Genomic DNA, 24,020 nt, shown 5'->3' on the forward strand with positions numbered 1-24,020 from the left:
TCTTCTATAATAATGGATGAAAAATAATGGACCGCACTGTATGCAAGTAGAAGGTGAAATATTACTTCAATTCAACTAACATCAACTTATCTTCTATAATACATTTTATATTTATGTGCTGCTGCTCTGCCCTCATCCCGTCATTATTATGTTCCCCGGATACAACCCAATTTGTGGTGCAAATCCTACCCAGCAACACGCAATTCTTAATGCAAATCCCACCCACCATTTAATATTCCCCTCATTTTATGAAAATCACTTTTTTTTTCATTACTAGGAAACTCATTTCAAGTCTATAAAACATGGCCTAAGCTCAGGCTGTCTGTGGATTTGTGGGTTTTGAGGGTCCTCTGTAAAACATGGCCAAGATGGTTTTGGTGAGCTTAGCTTCTGCATCTACTTCTTCCAGGGTAGCAGCAGCCATTGTTGTAGTGTTGGGTTTGGTTTTGAGCTTGGTAGTGGTGTGTAATGGAGGCAAGACAAGTAGTTTTGTGAGGAAAGTGGAGAAATCTGAGGTCATGCCTCTTGACAGTGATGTCTTTAAAGTCCCTCCTGGCTATAACGCACCTCAACAAGTATGATCTCTATTTCTCTGTCAGTATAATATAGACAACTTTTAGTTTTTTTTTCAGTCAATTGTAGCATAGGGTAGTTATTTCTGTTGAAGAATATAAAGTATAAACTTAACTAAATAAATTACAACATATAAGTACCGAAGTCTTTTGTGATAAAACTCCACATCTACTGGTGTTGCTAATAGTGGGCCGTTAATTAGCCTGTACCTTTGAAATTTAACATGTAGCAGAGTGGGCCGGTTTCATGGGCCCTATTAAACCCGAATCAAACAACAAACTCCAAAATTGAAACCCCGAATTCAACCCGAGTCAAACAAACCTTGAAATTGACGGATCCAGATCCTTTGCTTGGATTTTTCTATGTTATGATGTGCTTGACTTTTCTTCCACACACATGTCACCTCCTTAAAATTTAATCTAAAGGACTATAATATTTGACACATCACACAAAACTCAAATCCCTCACAATTTTTGTTTTGAACAAATAAAATTCCTAAACCTAACATGAGTTAACGTATTGCATCCGTTAGTGTCTCTTATCCCCTATTATTATTTATTTTTTAAATTTCTCTCTTTCTTCCAAGGACACCGTTATCTTCTCCACATCTCTATCTTAGTCCTCTTCTACTAAACTCTATTCATAGAAACAAACACAAATTTAGTCACGACAATTGTTCTCCACAAACACAATCCAGAAATTGCAGACATGGGCTTAGCCAAATTAGTTAGAGTGGATGTGTAGTTTAGATTACATTAAAGTAGAATATCGCTTATATAAAAATAAAAAATAAAACCCATAACTTCTTTGAATTTTTTTTAGAAAAATAATTGGTTAGTAGAGAAGTAAAGATTTCTCCAGGCTATTCGTTATCTCCAAGAAAAATAGATGCAGCCAACTGTGCTCACTATTCTTTTTGTAAAGAATTGATATTTTGGTTCAGAGGTTTTGATTCATATTTCATATTGAGAGACAGGGTCTGTTATATGAAATTTATACCATAATTTCAGGATGAAATTTATACCATAATTTCAGGATGAAATTTATACCATAATTTCAGGATGAAATTTTGGGCATTGGCAAGTAGATTATGAGGTTGGAATAGAGGGGTTTATTGTTCACATAGGCTTTGGGAGAAGGGAGAGTGTGCTGAGATGCTGAAAATAAATAAATAAATAAATAAATTGAAAGATTAGAAATTTAGTTATATACCCAATCTTAGACATAGTCTTATAAAGAAACCCTATACCATTTAAAAACTATAGACACACCCAAAAAAAACCCAAAAATCAACAACTGTCAATTTTTTTCAATTTAATAGCTGTTTTTTAGTTTATTTGTGTGTGTTAAATACCTATATTGCCCTTGTACTATGGATTTGAGAGAGAAAAATCAAATCTGCCCAGATCTGCCAAAAACCAAATCTACCAAAAAAATCAAATCATATTTATTTTCTCCTTTCTCGCTGGTGCTTTCTCTCTGGTGTCGAAGCAAGAGGAGCTTCCATTGAAGCTCAGTCTCAAGTCCAACTATATCCTTCATCTTTAATCTACAATTTTTAATATTTCACCTTCGATTTCTTGTTCAAAAATCGTACTTTATTGATTTTTTTTTTTCCGGATTGTTCAAGACCTTGAACGAACCTCGATCAGATGCTCTTAGCTCTACTCCTCTTTCGCCACGCCGTCGTCATCGTCTTCGTTGTCGTCGTTTGGTTTGGACTTGTGATTTTTGATCTTTTGCTTCAATTATGTGTTTCTCTTCGGATTTTAGTTGATTTTCGAAATGTATTTTAAACTTTGATAATCGATTTATCTTTTTTTACTATTTCAGTTATGGATCTCATTTTTGTTTAACGATGTACTTCTATGACAGAGTATTAACAATGTACTTCTATAACAGAGTATTAACAATGTACTTCTATGACATAATAATATTAACAATCTGGGCTCAACTTGTTTTGAGTTGGTCTGGTTTGTTCTTTCTTCATCTTTTCTTTGGTGGACATGTATTAGAAATAGTAACATGACAAGCATTAATCAACATGACATAAACTAGGAGTGTTATTACCCTAGACTGGAACATTACAACCATTAATCAACATGACAGTAAACTAGCAATGTTATTACCCTAGACTGGAACATTACAGGGGTAGATATGTATTAGAAATAGGATGTCATAGGAAACTAGCAATGTTATTACCCTAGATTGGAACATTACAACCATTAATCAACATGACAGTAAACTAGCAGTGATATTACCCTAGACTGGAACATTACAGTCATTAATCAACATGACAGTAAAAGTGTGGAACATTATAATCATTAATCAACATGACATGTTAATGAAGCTACGATTTTCAAGACGTTTTGTTTGTAATGAATTGTTTGGGTTTTTTTTATAAAATTGGACTGGGCTTGTTTTGGGTGCTATTTAATTTTTTTTTTGTTGGGCTTCTTTTTTAAGTTGATCAATGACAGTCGCGTAATTTATAGGAATTTAAACACCAATTTCTTATGTAGTAAATGAGTTTTGGGTGTGTTTCTAAAGTGCATTCCATGTGGGAATTTTTTTTATAATTTCAGCCCATATTTTGGGTATATTAGTGAAGTTCCCTTGAAAGATCACGTTAACGCAAGTTAGTTCAATTAGTGAATTGTTTTTTTTTTCTTTTCATAAAATAAAAATTGTGAGGTATGGGTTTTGTATGTAATGTGTCAACATTAAAGCCCTATGATAAAATTTTAATGAGGTTGCACGTGGAAAAGTAACGGATTTATACACAGAATTTAACGTTTATTTGTAAATTTCTCTTTTTTAGAATTTAAAAGTACTAAGTAATTCATAAATGATGAAATTTAAAAATACAATGGAATTTAAAATTACGAAAATTAATGTTTTAGAATTTGTAAAGTTTCTTGTTTGGTTAACGGATTTAAACACATAATTTAATGTTTATTTGTAAAGTTATCTTTTTTTTCAAACTCAATTTCTTTGGGAATTTTAGAAATGACTATTTAGATAGAATTTAAAGTTGGGATTTATGATCTCCATTTCCATGTTTTTTTCCCACGCGAAATTTTTAAATATATCTTTGTTTTGTTATCCAAACATGAGAATTGGTTTATGTCAATTTTTAGAAATTCTGACTTTTATTAAAATCTCAAGTTTATTCCCTCATCCAAACGCACCGTAAAAACCCTAAATTTGGCTTTTTGTTGTTGACAATTTATGGCTTACTTCATAATTTTTTTTTTTTTTTTTTTGGGATTAAGAGGTGTAGTTTGAAGTGATTTAATTTAATTTTGATATGTGATCTTTGATTTAAGGTACATATAACACAAGGAGACCAGCTGGGAAAAGCAGTGATTGTGTCATGGGTCACGGTGGACGAACCAGGTTCCAATACAGTGGTTTATTGGAGCGCAAAGGGCATAAAAGAGATGGCTGTGGGCGAAGTTACAACCTATAAATTCTACAATTACACTTCTGGTTACATTCACCACACCATCATCAGCAATTTAAATGTAAACTTGATATGCTCTTATGTTTTGCCTCATTTCTTTTTCCTTCAAATGCATAGGTTGATTGTAGAATTTGCTGACTGTAATACTCGGTTTTGCAATTTTCGGATTGAAATGAAGAATGCAGTCCAAGTATAATTTACAAATTGTGTTGTGATCTAATGCTATATATTCTTGTACAGTTCGATACCAAATACCACTATGTGGTTGGAATTGACCACACTAAGCGGCAGTTCTGGTTTATTACTCCTCCTGAAGTTGGGCCGGACATCCCTTATACATTTGGTCTCATAGGTGAGTTTTTTGTATAGAACAGGATGTGCATATTAGATCTCGTTCAACTTTTGGCATTGGGATTCAAAAGGAAATCTCATGATATTGACTAGCTTAGAGGTTGCAACGAGCCTCTTCCTTTCATGTTGAAAGATATGTGAAACCAAACTAAAGTTCTTTATCTTATGAAACTTGTTCCTTGGTGTGCAAGTCTGTCATTTGAAACAGTTTTCCTTAACTTGGGAATTACGTAATCGATGAGACGCAATTGTCTGTGTTTGTGAAATGTAAATTGTTCAACTCTAATGTACTTGGGTACGTACATTTTCAGGTGATCTGGGTCAGACCTATGATTCGAATGCGACGCTTACTCATTATGAATTAAACCCACAGAAAGGACAAGCAGTATTGTTTGTTGGGGACCTCTCTTATGCAGATCTCCACCCAAATCATGATAATGTCAGGTGGGATACATGGGGAAGATTCACCGAGAGAAGTGTTGCTTATCAACCTTGGATATGGACTGCAGGGAATCATGATATTGATTTTGCCCCAGAAATTGTAAGCATCTCTTAAAACGTTTGTTTGCTCTAGAAAGTGAGCTTATACTCTCATTTTCCATTTCTCGTCTTCGATATATAAGATCATTTGTATTTGTATAATCTGTCTTCAGTATGATTTATATACGCATGTGTGTAGTGTTTTACAAAATTTAACGCAATATTTGTTGCTCATTTGGATGAAGTATTTTTCCAAAAGAAAGTTTGGAATTTTTGTTGCAGGGTGAAATTGAACCTTTTAAACCTTACACTCACCGGTATCCTGTCCCACACAATGCATCAGGGAGTACCTCCCCCCTTTGGTACTCAATCAAGAGAGCTTCGGCATACATCATAGTCTTATCTTCTTATTCAGCATATGGTAAGGTTATATATATATATATATATATATATATATATATATATATATGTTCTGATTAATATATTAACATCGTACAAAAGGCTTATGCACATATGCAGCAGAAGATACAGTTTCAAAATTTCCTTTTCTGAATATCAAATGCATAACTTTTCTGGATGCTCCTTGCATTTTTTACATCACAGCTCCTCTTTTGCTCTCTTTTATACTGAATTTTTGCGTGGTTTCGAAGGTTGGAATCCCCAATAAACGTGAAATTGTTATCTCTTGTTTTTACAGTAGTGTATTGTTGTATTAATCTCTGCAAATGACGTCATCATGTAAATTCTTTAGAACATTAGTACTGATTGCTCAAGATTATCGTGTAGTATTTTGTAATGACTGTGTTTTAAAATGATAGAATTTTTCTTCCAAGATTATCGTGTACACCGATTAGAATTTCCTTTTCTCCACAGAATGTCCAGTCAATTCCTTAACTCTGTACATAGGTCACATTTGCAATGTCTGTGTTAAACCGCCAAGTGCTTCAACAATTTCGTTTACATATCATTTCCTTTTTTAAGGTAAATACACTCCTCAGAACAGATGGATTGAGGAGGAGCTACCAAAGGTTAACAGAAGTGAGACACCATGGTTGATTGTTTTAATGCATTCACCATTCTATAATAGCTACACCAAACACTATATGGAAGGAGAAACCATGAGAGTGATGTATGAGCCATCGTTTGTGAAGTACAAGGTTGACGTGGTATTTACTGGTCATGTCCATGCCTATGAACGATCTGTAAGTGCTTCATATACATACCCATGTCCATAAAAATGCAAATATTTTCCCAGTTATTTGGTGATCTGCATAGAACTAACATAGAAGATTTTTAAATTGAACATATTGATCCAATTTATCGAACATTTTAATCTTTCGAGAAAACCTATCTGAGGAAAAGTACATTGCAGAAATGCCTATACCTAATACTAAAGCACACTGTATTTGTTTTCCTTTTACCATCTTCCATCTACTCTCAATATTCAAGATGTCAGAACTTGATAAGTCACTGATTTGTGTATACCACAGCATCGTATATCCAATGTCGCATACAACATCGTAAATGGTAATTGCATTCCCGTGAAAGATCAATCCGCACCGGTCTACATTACCATTGGTGATGGAGGAAATAGTGAGGGCTTAGCAACCAAGTAAGTATATTAGTATGCATGATATATTTGGTGTTTTCTAGTTCAATTTCGTAAGTATTTGTCAGCACTGCATACTGAGTCTATGAAAAATTCCTTTTCTTGTGATGCAGTATGACAGAACCAAGGCCAGCTTACTCATCTTTTAGAGAGGCCAGTTTTGGCCATGCTACTTTCGGCATCAAGAACCGAACCCATGCTTACTATGGTTGGCACCGGAATCAAGATGGATATCCAGTAACAGCTGATTCTATGTGGTTTTTAAACAGATATTATAATCCTGATGATGAGTCTACAAGTGCCCAACACTACTAGAACAAGGCTCATAAGCCACACGATGGAAAAAATGAAAAGACCTTATTTTGCTATCGTTCTCTTGAATAAATACCCAAATGTATCAGCAAATAAAAGAAAGATGGAAAATACTTTCCACCTTCCTCTGCTCCTATCTCTCTAATTAGGAGCTCCTATATTCTTGTTAATGACAATATGACAGGAATACCCAAATGTAAAAATGAAAAGATCTTATGCATTTCTCTCTCTTGCTGTTATTTTTGGTTGTTTGACCTTGTTATGTTATTTCATTTTTTAAAATTATTTTTCAATTAATGTGCCTAGATTGTCATAAACCAATAAACAACATGTAATAAAATAATATTTTAATTTGACATGTCCAGTGAAATGTAAAAATCTATTATATGTCAAATTTCCACATAAACCATCAAAATCAAATTTAATGTTTGATATTTGACATCTCCAAACTCTAAAAACAAAACAAACTTGGGTTGGGTTAGCTGAATAAAAAATAGGCTTTTTATCACCAATGGTCCATGAGGTTTGCTAAATTATCGCCTTTCGTCCTTAACATTTTTTTGTGACACTAATGGTCCTTAAGGTTACTCTATGCACATCAAAATGGTCCTTCATTAGCTTCCGTCAAATTTTCTGTTAAAATGCTGATGTGACACATATATGAAACCACAAATCCAATAGAATAGAGCCATGTGGCTTTAAATAAAAGTTATAATATTATATTAAAAAGAAAATTAAACTTTTTTTGAAAATAAATATTAACACTTTGAAAAACAAAAAAAAACAAAAAACAAATGACCTGCCATTTCTGCCACTAGCCACATCCCATGATCCAACCCAGCCAACCCCCATCCTACCTTCTGATCAATGCATAATTCTGTATCATTTTGTAGCACTCTACCCTATTGTTTGGTTATGTTTTAAAGTAAAACTTGTGCTTTTAATCTCTTTTGTGTTTGCTATTCAGTTCATTGAGCTCTAGGTACCACTTGAGGCATTTGAAGCAAAATGGTGCAAAAATTGGAGACTGAGTTAGAAATTTGTTTCGGACTTATCTTCTTCATCCAAGCTTGGATTGGGCCAAATTACATGTGGTTGGAAAGAAGACATTCTGAACTTGAAGATGGTGGGCTCAAAGTCATCATTTGGTTAAGAGAAGCCCAATTCGTAAGCCCAAGAAGTTGTTCGTCATTCTAACCTAAGCATGACCTAATTGATGCTTGGTCATGATGAGCTATGCATGAGCTATTGTTTCTGGTGGGAAGTGCAGCAGCCAAGAAATTGATTTTCAATTGCAAGTGTTGTAGGCATAAGTCATATTCAAATCAGATGTCCCCTTTCTTTCTCCCTATAAATACCACTTCCATTCCAAACACTATCATCAATCACATCCTGGGATTCACATTCCCTCTCTTCCAATTCCTAGCAGGTCACCCATCCCAGCATTATTCTCACTCAAACATTCATTAACCACAACCTTATACACCTCTCCCATAAACCACTCCATCTTGCACATTTCCATCATTTCCCAAACACATTCCCATCATTTCCCAAATACAATCCACACATCCACACCACTCTTCATCTCTGGCTATAAGCATACATGGTGGAAGCTGTGTGTTGTGTAGATACAACTGCACCAAAATGGATTCAGTTGCATCCTCAACTTGTGATACTCGCAAGTGCACGAGCCGTTCGGTAGTATAGCGTATGTAAGTGCGAGGTCGATCCCACGAGGATTGGTGATTGAATGATCCAATTTAGTTTCCCTACACAAAATAGAAACAAAAACAAAGAACATAAAACAAGGAAGAAAGAAATAAGTAACTCAAGCAAATAAGTTCCCAAGTTCAATTTAGATTAATGGATTGATTCTAGCTAAAGTATGATTAAGCCATGGTGTGTGGTCATAACCTTGTGTTCCTAATTCCCTAATTTGATCATTTGTTGTCTAACCTAAAATTAAGCATTAGGAACCCATTAAGCATAGAAGAACAATTTAAACAACCAAGCATGTATCTAATCCCTGTTGTCGAATGTCCATACATACTCTTCCTATTCATAGTTCAATTCGAATTAAAGCATGGTGTATACTCTTAATTCAAACCAAGATAGCTAACATGCAAGCCTAAATGGTGATCAATCATTCAAACAAGCATATTAACTTATAAGCATAATGAATAAGAACAAAAACCATAATTGAAACTTGGAAACTAATCAAACTTGAAACTAAAGAAAAGAATTTACATAACAATGAAAATTAAAGTAGAACTTGGAAAGACTTAAAGGAAAATTTAGTAAAAGGATTTTTGTTACAATCAATTGAGAACTAGAAAGGAAAACTAAGAGAATTTGAGGGAGAGAAGGGAAGGGAGCTCTAGAGAAGTGTTTGAGAGCTTCCCCCCTTGGGGTGTGTTTACAAGCTTAGAGAACTTCCCTATTTATAGGCCTAGGGGAAGTGAAAATCTGAATTCAATATGGCTAATGCATACAACACTTGTTTTATAAAATCTGAAATGGTTGATGCACTTGTATTAGAAAATCTAAATTGGGTGATGCACTTGTATTAGAAAATCTTGAATTGGTTGATGCACTTCACCAATAGATCCCACCAGCAGCCCTAGCTCATCTTCATGTCACCATGACCAAGCTTCCAACCAGAAATGATAGCTCATACCTAGCTCACCATGACCAAGCATCCAACCAGCACATGCTGAGGTCAGCATGACCAGCAACTTCAAGGGCTTACAACTTGGGCTTCTCTTAATAAAATTAGGACTTTAAGCACTCAAAATTGAAGTTCAGAATGTCTTCTTTCCAGCCATATATCATTTGGGCCAATCCAATGTCGGAGGAGGAAGTTAAGGCCAAAACAAATTGCTAACTCATTTTGCGCGCTGAAAAAATCCATCCTGAGCATGGCTCTGTGTTTGCTAGGTAACAGACTCCATATTTATCCAATGGGGCTGAATTTTTGATATGTTATAGTACACACCTATTGGAACAACTTTCATGAAGAATGCGGCCTCATCCGAGCTGTGTAGGTTGATGAAACAAATATTGCAATGTGACCTACGGAACTGGACTGGGAGGGGGCTGTAGCCAAAATGAGTTTGTCTTTAAGCTCTTCATCCATTCATCCAAATTAGGCCTTAACATGCTTGAATTGCATGGATTATGCTCTCTTGCTCTATTGGCCTACAAAACACACAAAGGGAGGGAAATAACTTAGAATTATAGGAACTAAGCAAAAGAAGTAAGTAAATTGGGCATGTATATGTATGAAATTATGAGCTTAACACTGTGCAGAGCTCTTCAATAACATAATATGTTCTTCACGAGTTTTTCTTACGTTCTCCATGTTTTTATCATGATTCAAATGTATTTTCCATTAATGGGTTGTAAATAATTACATAGCTAGGGTTTCAATGTAGCCTGACAAGACAGTTTCATGTTTTCAAGTTAATACTACTCTTGGTTGATTACTTCTAGTTTTCTAGTCTCATTCACTTGTTCTTAGTTGAATATTTATGCTTGTTTAAATAGCTGGCCACTATTAACACCTGCATGTTGGTTATCTAGTTCAAGTTTACATAAACACCATACGACTCTTAAACTGATTAGTGAATGAGTGGGTATGCTTTAGGACAAACACCATGTTTAAATGTTTACTTGGTTTTTTAGTGTTCTTCTTAAGCTTAATGGATTCAGATTCATAGTTTAAACTAAACATCATAGCTAAATTGTGTATTTTGAGTACGTGATTAAAACCAAACACCATATGGATAATCATATATAAGAAAGAAAGAACTCCATAAATTGAATTAATCAACTTGGATGATTGTTAACTTGTAGCTTGAAATTGGATTGTCATGGTGAAGTTGAACCCCTAGTGCTTGTTTCATTATTTCTAAATTTTCTAAAAACATCTACTTGCTAGTCACTTGCTATTTTGCATTCCCTTTTAGTAGTTTTCACTCCAAACAAACTCAACTCAACCTCATTTCAATTTTGTTTAGTCTTAGGTTTCTTGTGAGTCTAAGTAGTAGTAGTAAGTTTCTTTCAAGTCCTGTGGAACGACCTCGTTCTTGCATTCCTATACTATAATTGGTTCGTGCACTTGCAAGAAATATATAGAGTACCTTCCTCCGACAGATAGCTCACCGATCCAGCGAACCCACCGCAATCGCCGCTCTCCTCTCCAACACAACCAAACTCCAGCTCACCCAGATTACCGCGAGTTGAGTTGCTCAAGTTGCCGCTTTCATTTTCAACTTAACCAACTTCATCAGAGATGAAAATTGGGCAGCAAATATTACCAAAAAGAAAGACAAGAAAAAATGGCAACAACATCACCTTTCAAGATGCCAAGATGGACAATTCAAAATGCAATTTCAAAACAAATGTCCAGTATTATCAAACCAATTAGCTAGAATTTGAAATTTTATTCAAAGTAAAAGGCTCGAATTCAAATTTTAGATACATATCAAGACACCCACGGATCTGGTTAAGGGGGAGATCCACCGTTGGGATGTCTCCAGTGGCGGAGGCACATGGGGACCAGTGCAGTCACTGGCCCCCACTAAAATTTTAGTTTAAAAAAAAAAAGTACTAGTATACACTATACAGAGTTTGGCAGAAGCAGATTGTAGAAGGCATATGGGCCAAAGCAAATTTAAGCCTAAGAATTTAAGCCATAGTGGCGTGATCCAGCAAGCAACCAAAGTAGATTTCAGCAACGTGGGCCCTATTAACAGCCAATATCCTAAAATCATACATTACCCATTCCTAAAAGGATTAGAACTATTATTATTATAATATATTTTCTTCTTGTATAAATCAATAAACCTAAGCCTTTTTCTTTTTTCTTGGGTTAGAAACACGACCAAACCAGCCAATTGATTGTGAGGTTTTTTTCTTCTCAAATTCTAATTATATTATCAAGTTTTTTTTTTCTATTGATTTTAATGGGTCTTTCAATTTATGTGTAGATTACTGATCGGTTCATAATTGTATATTATTTCTTACCCTTCTAGCTTATGATTTGGTTATGTTTTTGAGTTAAACTTGTGCTTTTAATCCTTTTTGTGTTTATCTTTCAGTTAATTGAGCTTTAGGTAACAATGATGGCTTTGGAGAACATAATTCATGCAATTCAAGCATGTTAAGGCCTAATTTGGATGAATTGATGAAGAGCTTAAAGACAAATTCATTATGGCTACAGCCCCCTGCCAGTCCAGTTCCGTAGGTCATATTGCAAGCTTTGTTTCAGCAACCTACATAGCTCGGATGAGGCCACATTCTTCATGAAAGTTGCTCCAATTGGTGTGTACTATAACATATCCAAAATTCAGCCCCATTGGATAAATCTGGAGTCCGTTACCTAGCAAACACAGAACCATGCTCAGGATGGATCTTATCAGCGCGGAAAATGAGTTAGCAATTTGTTTCGGCCTTAACTTCTTCCTCCGACCTTGGATTGGCCCAAATAACATATGGCTGGAAAGAAGACATTCTGAACTTCAATTTAGAGTGCTTAAAGTCCTAATTTGATTAAGAGAAGCCCAAGTTGTAAGCCCTTAAAGTTGCTGGTCATGCTGACCTCAGCATGTGCTGGTTGGATGCTTGGTCATGGTGAGCTAGGTATGAGCTATCATTTCTGGTTGGAAGCTTGGTCATGGTGACATGAAGATGAGCTAGGGCTGCTGGTGGGATTTAGTGGTGAAGTGCATCAACCAATTCAAGATTTTCTAATACAAGTGCATCACCCATTTCAGATTTTCTAATACAAGTGCATCAACCATTTCAGATTTTATAATTCAAGTGTTGTATGCATTAGTCTTATTGAATTCTGATTTTCACTTCCCCTAGGCCTATAAATAGGGAAGTTCTCTAAGCTTGTAATAACACCCCAAGGGGGGGGGGGGTATTGGAGTTTAGCAAGTAAATTTGGCTTTCCTACTTTATTTTTTTTTTCTTAACTGGACAATTTCAAGTTTTAAAGTTAATGACATTAATTGACAAGTTGTGTTTGTAGTCCAACAGAAAAGGACAATTGCCCAACAAGCAAGAGAACTGGGTTTAAGTCCCAGCTTACACAACCCATTGGTGCTTGTTGCTTTGAAGCATGGAATTGAACATGTGTTGATTTTTCCTTTTCATTTTTAGTTTTTTTTTTATATTTCGTAATCCTTTAATTCTGTTTCAAGTTTTTTGTGTTCGTTTTAGCAATTTATGATAGCTTAATAAAAATGGAGAGAGATGGCAACCTCAATCATAAGAATGGGGAGTGTGGAGCAGTGGGAGAAGTCGCGACCTCCAAATGCATCATGCTCGACCTAATCGCTTCAAGGGGGAGTATTCCAATCCTTTCTCTTTAGTTGTTTTGTTATTACTTCAGTAATTTTAATTTTCTATTTCTTTTATTAAAAAAAAATTAAAAAAGATTTTTTATATTAGCTGACTCGTGGTAACTCCAGTGAGCGTCTCCGTCAATACAGTGTCTAGGAGTTCTTTAGGCGACACCTTCGGTGTCTAAGAAGTTTGGGTTTTAAGTGGGACCTTTGTGACCCCTCCAACCTTCCCGGATCCCCTGGCTGTGTTTTCTGAGGCCCTTAACTGGTCATCCATGAGTTGCTTGTATATTTGTGTGTTTTTTTTTCAAAAATAAAAAAACAAAACAAAACAAAAATAAAAAAATAAAAAAGTTTAAAAAAAAATTGAAATTTGAGTTTTTATTTAATTTTCCTTGTAAATTGCAATTTGGAACTTCTTTGTTGTTTTTTTTTTTCTTTGTGTGGTCAGTTAGTTGTAAATAATAATAAATTTAAATAATAAAAAAATCAATTTGGAAGTTCTTTGTTTTCTTTTATGTTCTTTTTTTTGTTTTGTTAGGTTAGTTTATTTATTTACGTGGTGTGGTTAGTTAGTTTATTTTTGAGTGTTAAAAACACATTTTTATTTCATTTCAAACATTACAAACAAAGAAAAAAAAAAAGTAAAACAAAAAAAAAACAAAAAAAACAAAAAACAAAAAAAACATTCAAGTAAATTAAAAATAAAAACAACTTCTTCATCTTCATCTTCATCTTCATGGCATGCCTCTATTGTCTCTTACTTGCAGAATCTGCAACAGCTCCACATGGTCCTCATTTTTTCTCTGCAGTGCTTCCACGTGCTGATTGGCACAGTAGAGCCGCTTCTGCAAGTCCGCCACCATAGCCTTCAAGGAAGTTATTTCCTCGCTCATCGCGGCACACTCCCGTGTTCTCGCCAGCAATCGCATACCCAAATTGGTAGCCGAGACCGCATGGAGAACAGTTAAATTATTGGACTCCTCCACCGCTGCTTTGTCAGACCTCTGTGCCACATGCAGATGATCTGTCGGTGTGAGCTTGCTGCCAATCATGCCTCCAAGCAGCGCTGCTCTGTTCGGCATTGCCTCAGAAAAGTTCGGTATTACCTCAGCAAAGTTTGAGGCCGTACCGTGATGATATGTGGAGTTTGGGAAGACATGGTTTTGAGGAGCCCTTATCTGCGCATTCGGTGGTGCAAGGGACAGTTCAAGGCTAAGATCATCAAGGTGAGTGCATGAGGATGCCATTGTTTTGTTTTTGGATTTTTTGATGTTTTCTCTAAATTTGCAGGAAGAAATGCGGGGTGCTCTTCTACTTCACCGAGATGAGTTTAAATAGACTTATGCAGATGAGGGAGCCGAAAGCACTTCGGATCTCGAGGGTGCTATCCTGTGCTCTTTTCTCTCGGATCCCTTCATTTCTGGCGCAAATTGCGAGCACGTTTTTTTTTTAAAAGGGAGCATGTCTACACTTTCACTTACTTTTGCCTCCCTGTTTTCTGATGTTTGTGTTTTTGCTTTTTCAGTTTTTATTTTATTTTATTTTATTTTATTTTATTTTCAATTATTTTCTTCTTGTTTGACTGGTTTCTTAATAATGTAGTTGGAAGAAGAGACAAAATTAAAGATGCGTCTTGGACACCTGGTGCAAGAATCCCAACTCTTCTTTTAAATTATTGTTTGAATTGCGTGTTTATTTCAGTTTATTTATTTATTTATTTATTTTGTTTTTTATTTAATTAGGTAGTATAATTTAAAACTCATAGGATATTCTTTGAAGGAGCTAAATTTTTGGTAACTCCAGTGAGCAACCGCAGTCTATACAGTGTCTAGAAGTTCTTTAAGGCGACACCTTCGGTGTCTAAGAAGTTAGGGTTTTAAGCGGGACCATTGTGACCCCTCCAACCTTCCCGGAACCCCTGGCTGTGTTTTCTGAGGCCCTTAACTGGTCATCCTTAAGTTTTTTTAAAAGAAGAAGCAGTTATTTGTGTATTTACTTAACTAAAAATAAAAAATAAAAATAAAAAAAAATCTTGTTTGGGTCTTCGTGTTTTTGTTTGATTGTCGTTCTTTACATTTAGGGTCAATCGTTTCTTTGAGATAGCTAACGTTTTTATTTCCCAATTAAAGAAAAAAAAAACACACATACACTTTAAAATTAAATAATAAATAAAAACTGAAATCATTTCTTCTTGGCGCTCGGTGTCTCGACCATAGGAGCTTTGAGTTTGGCCCTCTGGCTGTCCTCTTCCGGGGCTTCACGCACAGCCTCTTGGGGCTCATCACTTGAGCTCCCAAAGATCGCAATCTTAGCTTGAGCGTAACTACTCTCGCGATCCGCTTGCTTGCGTTTACCCGGTCGGTCTAGGTCCTCCAGTTGCTTTCTCATGTCGCGAGAGTACAACTCTACCATCTTTGATAGATTTTTATTCTCGTCTCGCAATACTTCTAGCTGGTGTCGATTCACCTCCACAATCCTTGACCTCTCCCTTTTCAAGCTTTTTATAGCACTCTGACAGTCTTCAACCAAACTTCGCTCCGCCGCCAACTGAGCTTTAAGCACCTCTACCTCATGGGACTTCGCAAGTAGGCGATGACCCAAACTTGCGACACATGCTGTACTCTGCACGCTCAGTGCCAGGGCATCACTCGTGACTCGGTTGTCATCCCTTGTCCCGAACACACGTATATCTTTGGGAGTCACTAAATTTCTGCAAACTCCAATGGCAACATCGTTGTCCAGGAGTATTGAGTCATTGACAGTCACAGGCCCCCGTGCGGAGGCAAAGTAGGGCATCCATACTGGTGCTACTGCTTGGCCTCGTGTCTGAGTCGGTGGAGCTAGGTTGAGATCTAACGAAAAGGGGTAGGAAGAAGCCATTTGATTTCTCACTTTTTTTTTCTTTTTCTTGCTTCTTTTCTCTTTTGTGTTTCTGAGTTTGTGTGTTTTTTGTGTTTTGTTTTTTTCCCTTCTTTTTCCTTCTTATAGATGTAGTCTTTGACAAACAAACCCTAGCCGTTGCAGCGTCTAAGCGTTTTCTGAATATCCAGCGTTCCTCGAGTCCCACAACCTTCTCACTTTCCAACCGTTTCCAACACATTTGTCACGACTTGCTTTGTCTGAACGGACGCGTTCAGCAAAGTTGTCGCGCCTTTCCATGAGCCCGTAATTTTCGCTTGTGGATCTGCGGCGCCTCTATGCGTCGACACGTGGCTCCTGCTTTCTGCCCGTGACTATCCATGAAACGACATCAGGGACCACATTCCCTCTTTTTAGAAATCCCGCTTTGCGCTCATAATTCACGTTTTATCTTTTTAAGAAAAAAATTAAATTTAAACGTGTGGGCTTCAGATTTCATGTTGGGTCGGGTTTTACCGTTGTTGGGTTAATTTCATTTTGGGTTGGGCTTTCAATTGTTTGGGTTTCAGTTTGTGTAAGACTATCTGTTAGGGCTTACTGTTTTGAGTGTTTTACTGTTTCGTGTTTTTTTTATTTTTTTATTTTATTTTATTTTATTTGATTGTTTGTTTTGTAATTTTTATTTTGTAATTGTTTTATTTTATTTTTGTATGTTTTGTGATTTTTATTTGCTTTAATACCCTTAATTTGTTGTTATGACATTGGTTGTGGCTAATTTTTAAACATTGAGGACAATGTTCATTTCTAGGTTTGGGGGTATTGGAGTTTAGCAAGTAAATTTGGTTTTTCTTAAAATTAAAAAAAATAATAATTGAAAAAAAAAAATTTATTTATTTTTTTTGCTTGTTTTTATTTTAAGTATTGTTTTGTTTTGTTTTTGTTTTGAGTCACTTTCCGAACACTTATGATGAGATAGTGATAAATGTTTGCATGACTTAAATAAAAATTGGATTTCATTTTATTTTAGTGTTTTTTTTTCTTTATTAAAAAATAAAAAAAAAATTGGCATTGTTCTAGCATGATATGTTTGAAACCTTCTTTACACTTGCCATTTGTTTCATAATTTTCCAATTAAAGGATTTGCATGACCCAAAGAATTGTATCAAGCACAAATTAGACTTATATAACCATATAAAGTGAGCTTTTGAGCCTTGTACTTCAATTCATGAGTGTTATATACATACTCTTATTTTCTTGTCATCAAAGTTGTTGTTTGATCTCATTATTTATTGATTTGGTTGAACACTTAAAAGTCATTCATTCTTATGCAATTTGACTTCACGACATTTAAGAAGTGATATTAAGGCCCTCTTTGGATCGTTTGTGCCTTTCAAGCTAACCTTATGCATGCTTAAGCATGATTTTCCATTGTTAACCATTTTGAGCCTACATGTAAACCTTTTCTTTCATTTAACCAATTATATTTCCTCGCCTTAGCCTGAAAAACAAATATTTACCTTTCTAAAGAACTCATGAGCTTTAATTGGGATGTGTTTTTCATACTAAGTTTGGGAATTTCGAAGAAAAAAAAAATCACACAATTGGTGAAAGAAAAGAGAAAAGTTGTGATTAAGTGGTGGTTGAATGAAATTTCATTTTTGGGCCTTCAAAATAAATTGGTGGTTGTTCAGGAAATGAGTGAATCAATGTAAATGAAGGGTATAAGGAGTTTTGATCAGGTAAAAGAAAAAAATCTAATCGTGATGATTCGAAGTCTTGTAAACAATTATTTTATGCTCTTGCATTGCGAGTTCCTTGGACTTTGTATTATCCATATCCTTCATTTCTTACTCACCTTACACCCTTGGCCCCATTACAACCCATGTTAAAGACCTAAATTGATCTTAAATGTCATGTGGTTGAATTGCATTCATTTTTCTACTTTTAAGTGTTTGACATCCTTCTTGAGATCATATTAATGCAAGTTCTTCATATTTCTATTGCGAGTTAAGTCCCTTATGGTTTAACTCTATTCTCATGTTTATAACTGAGTGTGCATTATAGCCCTCTTCTGAGTGATTCATTTGTGAGAGGACAACTTTGGTGAGATTTGAAGTTGAACTTATGCTTTGTATGATTTTTGAAATTGTGTGAAAACTAAGATTGGGGAATTTGTTGCATTTGGCTATCACACTACTACACTTTGAGCATATTGTGTTTAGAACTTTGCCGCTTTGTAAATAATGTCTAAAAATTGAGCTTTTATTGTTAAAACGTTTAAGTCATGTGCATGAGTCATTTCTCTTCAGAAAATGTTCGGAAAAATTGTTTTAAGTTCTTTGTGTTTTTGTGTTTGTTTTTGTTTTTGGTTTTGCTTAAGGACTAACAATCTTTAAGTTTTCTAATTACTTTGTTTTACAGAGTCAGTAAAACGTTTGTGGGTATCGTATCTGTTAAACCCTCAGGAGACACAACTCCTCCTACTAGGGATGCCTAGAGGTTTAAAGGCTTGTTGCAAATGCTAAATGCAATCGAGTTACCTACGAAAGTGGTTTAGTTAACTTCTAGTTTTCTTTTTAACTTTGTTTTGTGTTGTTTTGCTCGAGGACTAGCAAAATCTAGGTTTGGGGGTATTTGATCGGTTCATAATTGTATATTATTTCTTACCCTTCTAGCTTATGATTTGGTTATGTTTTTGAGTTAAACTTGTGCTTTTAATCCTTTTTGTGTTTATCTTTCAGTTAATTGAGCTTTAGGTAACAATGATGGCTTTGGAGAACATAATTCATGCAATTCAAGCATGTTAAGGCCTAATTTGGATGAATTGATGAAGAGCTTAAAGACAAATTCATTATGGCTACAGCCCCCTGCCAGTCCAGTTCCGTAGGTCATATTGCAAGCTTTGTTTCAGCAACCTACATAGCTCGGATGAGGCCACATTCTTCATGAAAGTTGCTCCAATTGGTGTGTACTATAACATATCCAAAATTCAGCCCCATTGGATAAATCTGGAGTCCGTTACCTAGCAAACACAGAACCATGCTCAGGATGGATCTTATCAGCGCGGAAAATGAGTTAGCAATTTGTTTCGGCCTTAACTTCTTCCTCCGACCTTGGATTGGCCCAAATAACATATGGCTGGAAAGAAGACATTCTGAACTTCAATTTAGAGTGCTTAAAGTCCTAATTTGATTAAGAGAAGCCCAAGTTGTAAGCCCTTAAAGTTGCTGGTCATGCTGACCTCAGCATGTGCTGGTTGGATGCTTGGTCATGGTGAGCTAGGTATGAGCTATCATTTCTGGTTGGAAGCTTGGTCATGGTGACATGAAGATGAGCTAGGGCTGCTGGTGGGATTTAGTGGTGAAGTGCATCAACCAATTCAAGATTTTCTAATACAAGTGCATCACCCATTTCAGATTTTCTAATACAAGTGCATCAACCATTTCAGATTTTATAATTCAAGTGTTGTATGCATTAGTCTTATTGAATTCTGATTTTCACTTCCCCTAGGCCTATAAATAGGGAAGTTCTCTAAGCTTGTAATAACACCCCAAGGGGGGGGAGCTCTCAAACACTTCTCTAGAGCTCCCTTCCCTTCTCTCCCTCAAATTCTCTTAGTTTCCCTTTGTAGTTCTCAATTGTTGTAATAAGATCATTCTATTAAATTTTCTTTGTACTAAATATCAAACACTTTTCCTTTCTCTTCTTCTAATTCTCTAAAGCTTTCAAACACATGTTCTTCCAAAATCCTCAAAGTTCTCAAACATCTCTCTACTTCCCTTCTCTTCCAAAAGTCTCCATGTCTCAAACACTTCACAAACACATTTCTCTTCCTTCCCTAAGTTCTCAAATTCTCCAAGTTCACAAACATCCTCCAAGTTCTCAACCACTCTCTTCCAAATTCTCAAAGTTCCTAAACACTCTCTTCCAAAATCCACAAAGCTCTCAAAACACCTCTCTACTTTCTTCTCCAAATCCTCCAAGTTCTCAAACACTCTCTTCCAAATTCCCCATGTCTTAAACACATTCCCTTCCAAAATCCTCAAAGCTCTCAAACACATGTTCTTCCAAAATTCTCTAAAGTTCCCAAACACTTTCTTCTCCCTCCTCAAAGTTCTCAAACACTTCCTTTCTTCCTCAAAGTTCTCTTAGTTTCCTTAATGTTTTCTTAGTTGTAATTTATTTTTCTTTGTTATGTAAATTCTTTTCTTAAGTTTTCAAGTTGAATTAGTTTCCAAGTTTCAATTATGGTTTTTGTTCTTATTCATTATGCTTATAAGTTAATATGCTAGTTTGAATGATTGATCACCATTTAGGCTTGCATGTTAGCTATCTTGGTTTGAATTAAGAGTATACACCATGCTTTAATTCGAATTGAACTATGAATAGGAAGAGTATGTATGGACATTCGACAACAGGGATTAGATACATACTTGGTTGTTTAAAATGTTCTTCTATGCTTAATGGGTTCCTAATGCTTAATTTTAGGTTAGACAACAAATGATCAAATTAGGGAATTAGGAACACAAGGTTATGACCACACACCATGGCTTAATCATACTTTAGCTAGAATCAATCCATTAATCTAAATTGAACTTGGGAACTTATTTGCTTGAGTTACTTATTTCTTTCTTCCTTGTTTTATGTTCTTTGTTTTTGTTTCTATTTTGTGTAGGGAAACTAAATTGGATCATTCAATCACCAATCCCTGTGGAATCGACCTCGCACTTACATATGCTATACTACCAACGGTTCGTGCACTTGCGAGTATCACAAGTTGAGGATGCAGCTTAATCCATTTTGGTGGAGCTAAATCTACGCAACAATTACCAAATAGAAAAGGCTTTGGAGATATTTGGTAAATCGCTATTCAACTCCAAGTATGTATTTGTCTATCCCTTGTAATTTTTCTTGCGTAGTATGTAATTATTTATGCAATTGTGAACTTGTGTTGGTGAAATTTTAATTTTAATTTATAAATTTCTATATATATGATTTTCTATTGGTTTGATTAATATATTGTTTTGAATTGAATGCTCAATTTGCTTCGGTTTATAAGTTTGAGAAGATGTTCATAATTGTTTCGATTTAAATTTAGTTCATATATGTATTTCAATTATGGAAAGATTTTTCAAAAGAAAATCAAAGTCTGAGTTAGTGGAGTCGTCACCTGCAAAGAGTCAAAAGAAAAATGATAGTAGTTCAAACCAAACTACGGAAGTTAACTTGGAAAATTTGCCAGCTGATCCCGGATTACGTAATCAAATATTGAGTTACCATCCAAATGTTCGAGACCAAGTTCGAAGAGCTTATCTCCAAAACGGTCCTTGTCAACCTCGAGGGCATAATTTTCCTTACAAAAATTTTGGAGCAAAACAAAGACGATTTAATCCTAGTTGGTTTAGTGAGTTTCCTACTTGGTTAGAGTACAGCATAGAAAAAGATGCTGCCTTTTGTCTACGTTGTTATCTCTTTAAACCTGATATTGGAGAGCAATCTGGTGCTGAATCTTTTGTTGGTGTTGGATTTTCGAATTGGAAGAAAAAAGATAGACTACAAATTCATGTTGGAGGACCGAATAGTGCCCATAATAAAGCTTGGAGAAGTTGTGAGGTCTTATTAAACCAAAAACAGCATATTGAAACAATTCTCTCAAAACACTCAAACCAAGATCGAATTGATTATCGAACTCGTTTAGGTGCATCAGTTGGTGTTAGCAGGATACTTTTACAACAAGGACTTCCATTTCGTGGGCATGATGAATCTGAAAATTCAACGAATCAAGGGAATTTTCTTGCATTTTTACGATGGCTATGTCGTTTCAATGATGATATAAAAGCTGTCACGCTAAAAAATGCTCCTGAAAAGATGAAGTTGACATCACCTGATATCCAGAAGGACATTTCAAGTGCTATTTCAACTGAAATTATCAATGCAATCATCAGAGATATTGGTGATTCATTATTTGCAATTCTTGTTGATGAATCATGTGACATGTCTTCAAAGGAGCAGATGGCAATTGTGCTACGTTATGTGGATAAAGGTCGGGTAATTGAACGTTTTGTAGGTATTGTGCATGTTACAGATACTAAATCTTCCTCACTCAAGTTAGCCGTTGATGATTTCTTTTCGAGACATGGATTAAGCATCTCTAGATTGCGAGGGCAAGGTTATGATGGCGCAAGTAATATGAGAGGTGAGTTTAGTGGTCTTAAAACACTCATTCTAAATGAGAATGACTCTGCTTTTTATGTTCATTGTTTTGCTCATCAACTTCAACTAGCTCTGGTAGCTGTGGCAAAGAAACATTCAGAAATTGCAGATTTATTTACTATGGTTTCTAATGTGGTGAATGTTGTGGGTGCATTCGCTAAGCGTCGTGATATGCTGAGAGAAAAGCATGCTGATGCAATTTTTGAAGCACTCAATAATAATGAGCTCTTAAGTGGGCAATGCCTGAATCAAGAAACTAATCTTAAGCGGTCTAGTGATTCACGATGGAGCTCTCATTATAATTGTTTAATCAGTTTGGAAAACATGTTCCCGTCTGTGATAGATGTGCTTAAGATTGTAAGAACAGATGGATTAGGTTACGAACAAAAATTTGAAGCAAAGGTTCTATTGACTTTTATGCAATCATTCAATTTCATTTTTGGTCTACACTTGATGAAAAGAATTTTGGGAATCACAAACGACTTGTCTCGGGCATTACAAAAGAAAGATCAAGATATTGTGAATGCCATGGACTTGGTCAAAATATGTAAAGGAAGATTGCAAAGCATGAGAGATAATGGTTGGGATTCTTTACTTGATCAAGTTTCTTTCTTTTGTGGCAAGTATCATATTGAAATTCCTAAAATGGATGATATTTTTTCCAGTGGAGGGAGACCAAAGCGTAAAGCTCATCCTTTCACAAACTTACATCATTATCGTGTTGATTTATTCGTTGATGTCATTGATATTCAGCTCCAAGAGTTAAATGATCGGTTCAATGAGAAGAATACTGAATTACTTCTTTGTATGGCATGCTTGAGTCCAAGTAATTCATTCTCTGCTTTTGATAAAGCAAAGTTGATGCGACTTGCCCAATTTTATCCAAGAGATTTTTTTGAGCATGACCTCAAATTACTTGAAGATCAACTTGAGAATTACATTTGGGACGTGAGCTCTAACAATGAATTTACAGAATTGAAAGGGATTATTGATCTTGCGCAAAAGATGGTTGAGAAAAATAAAGATAAGATCTATCCTTTAGTGTACTTGCTTCTGACACTAGCACTAATCCTACCTGTTGCGACCGCAAGTGTAGAGCGAGTATTTTCTGCTGTGAATATTATGAAGAATCGGTTACGCAATCGAATGGGGGATTTGTGGATGAATGATTGCTTGGTTGCATATATTGAGAAAGACATTTTTAATAGTCTAGATGACGAGGTTGTTATGCAACGATTTCAAAATATGAAAACTCGTCGAGGACAATTATAATTGTAATGAATAGACAATATTATAGACAATATGATTTTTGATGTTTTGATGTCTTATGAGTTCGAAGTTTTATTATTTATATTTTGTGAAAGGCCCCCAGACACATGAAATCCTAGCTTCGCCACTGGATGTGTCGGATAGGGGAGAGAGAGAGAGAGAGGCTGAGGCTGTGCATTTTCAAGGGAAGAGAGAGAGGAGCGGGGTTTGAGACAGAGAGCACACCCAACCCAAATGTAAGACACAGAGAGAGAGGGGTGTTGGAAGGGAGGTGCTGCAGGGATGGGTGTGGGGTGTCAGGGCTCAGAGGATGGGGGCAACGCTGGCTTTTGTGATTATTCCCTTCTTTTTTTTCTTCTTCTTCTTCAATTCTCTGGTTGTTCATTTGTGTTAATTTTTTTCGTCTCTCTCTCTCTCAAATTTGTGCGATTTGGGAGTTCAATTTTCCTTTTCTTCTTTTAATATTATTTTATTAAATTTTGTTTTATGTTTAGTTTTTAAATACTTTAAAATATTTTATTAATATATTATT

At 35.5% G+C, this 24,020-nt stretch overlaps 2 protein-coding genes across 2 annotated transcripts; both read left to right on the forward strand.

Moving 5' to 3' along the window:
• Positions 1 to 312: 312 nt before the first annotated feature.
• On the forward strand, positions 313 to 7,030 carry LOC110768503 (purple acid phosphatase-like). The gene is made up of 8 exons (XM_021972255.2): positions 313 to 575; positions 3,903 to 4,100; positions 4,280 to 4,391; positions 4,702 to 4,931; positions 5,153 to 5,291; positions 5,852 to 6,072; positions 6,361 to 6,482; positions 6,593 to 7,030. The coding sequence occupies exons 1-8, from the start codon at positions 360 to 362 to the stop codon at positions 6,792 to 6,794; spliced, it is 1,440 nt and encodes a 479-aa protein (XP_021827947.2). The 5' UTR covers positions 313 to 359; the 3' UTR covers positions 6,795 to 7,030.
• A 14,094-nt stretch (positions 7,031 to 21,124) lies between these two features.
• On the forward strand, positions 21,125 to 23,491 carry LOC148292437 (uncharacterized). Its single transcript, XM_088246281.1, has one exon. It carries the CDS (start codon positions 21,125 to 21,127, stop codon positions 23,489 to 23,491), a length of 2,367 nt encoding a protein of 788 aa, XP_088102407.1.
• Positions 23,492 to 24,020: the final 529 nt, after the last annotated feature.

This window comes from Prunus avium, chromosome 8 (assembly GCF_965620075.1).
Source record: "Prunus avium chromosome 8, drPruAviu1.hap1.1, whole genome shotgun sequence".
Lineage (NCBI taxonomy): Eukaryota > Viridiplantae > Streptophyta > Magnoliopsida > Rosales > Rosaceae > Prunus > Prunus avium.

Bases quoted from the DNA above. Each gene is read 5' to 3' on its own strand.
- LOC110768503 (XM_021972255.2), top strand. From the start codon at position 360: ATGGCCAAGATGGTTTTGGTGAGCTTAGCTTCTGCATCTACTTCTTCC. The intron at 576-3,902 runs GTATGATCTCTA...CTTTGATTTAAG, and splicing joins GCTATAACGCACCTCAACAA to GTACATATAACACAAGGAGA. The intron at 4,932-5,152 runs GTAAGCATCTCT...TTTTTGTTGCAG, and splicing joins TTGATTTTGCCCCAGAAATT to GGTGAAATTGAACCTTTTAA.
- LOC148292437 (XM_088246281.1), top strand. From the start codon at position 21,125: ATGGAAAGATTTTTCAAAAGAAAATCAAAGTCTGAGTTAGTGGAGTCG.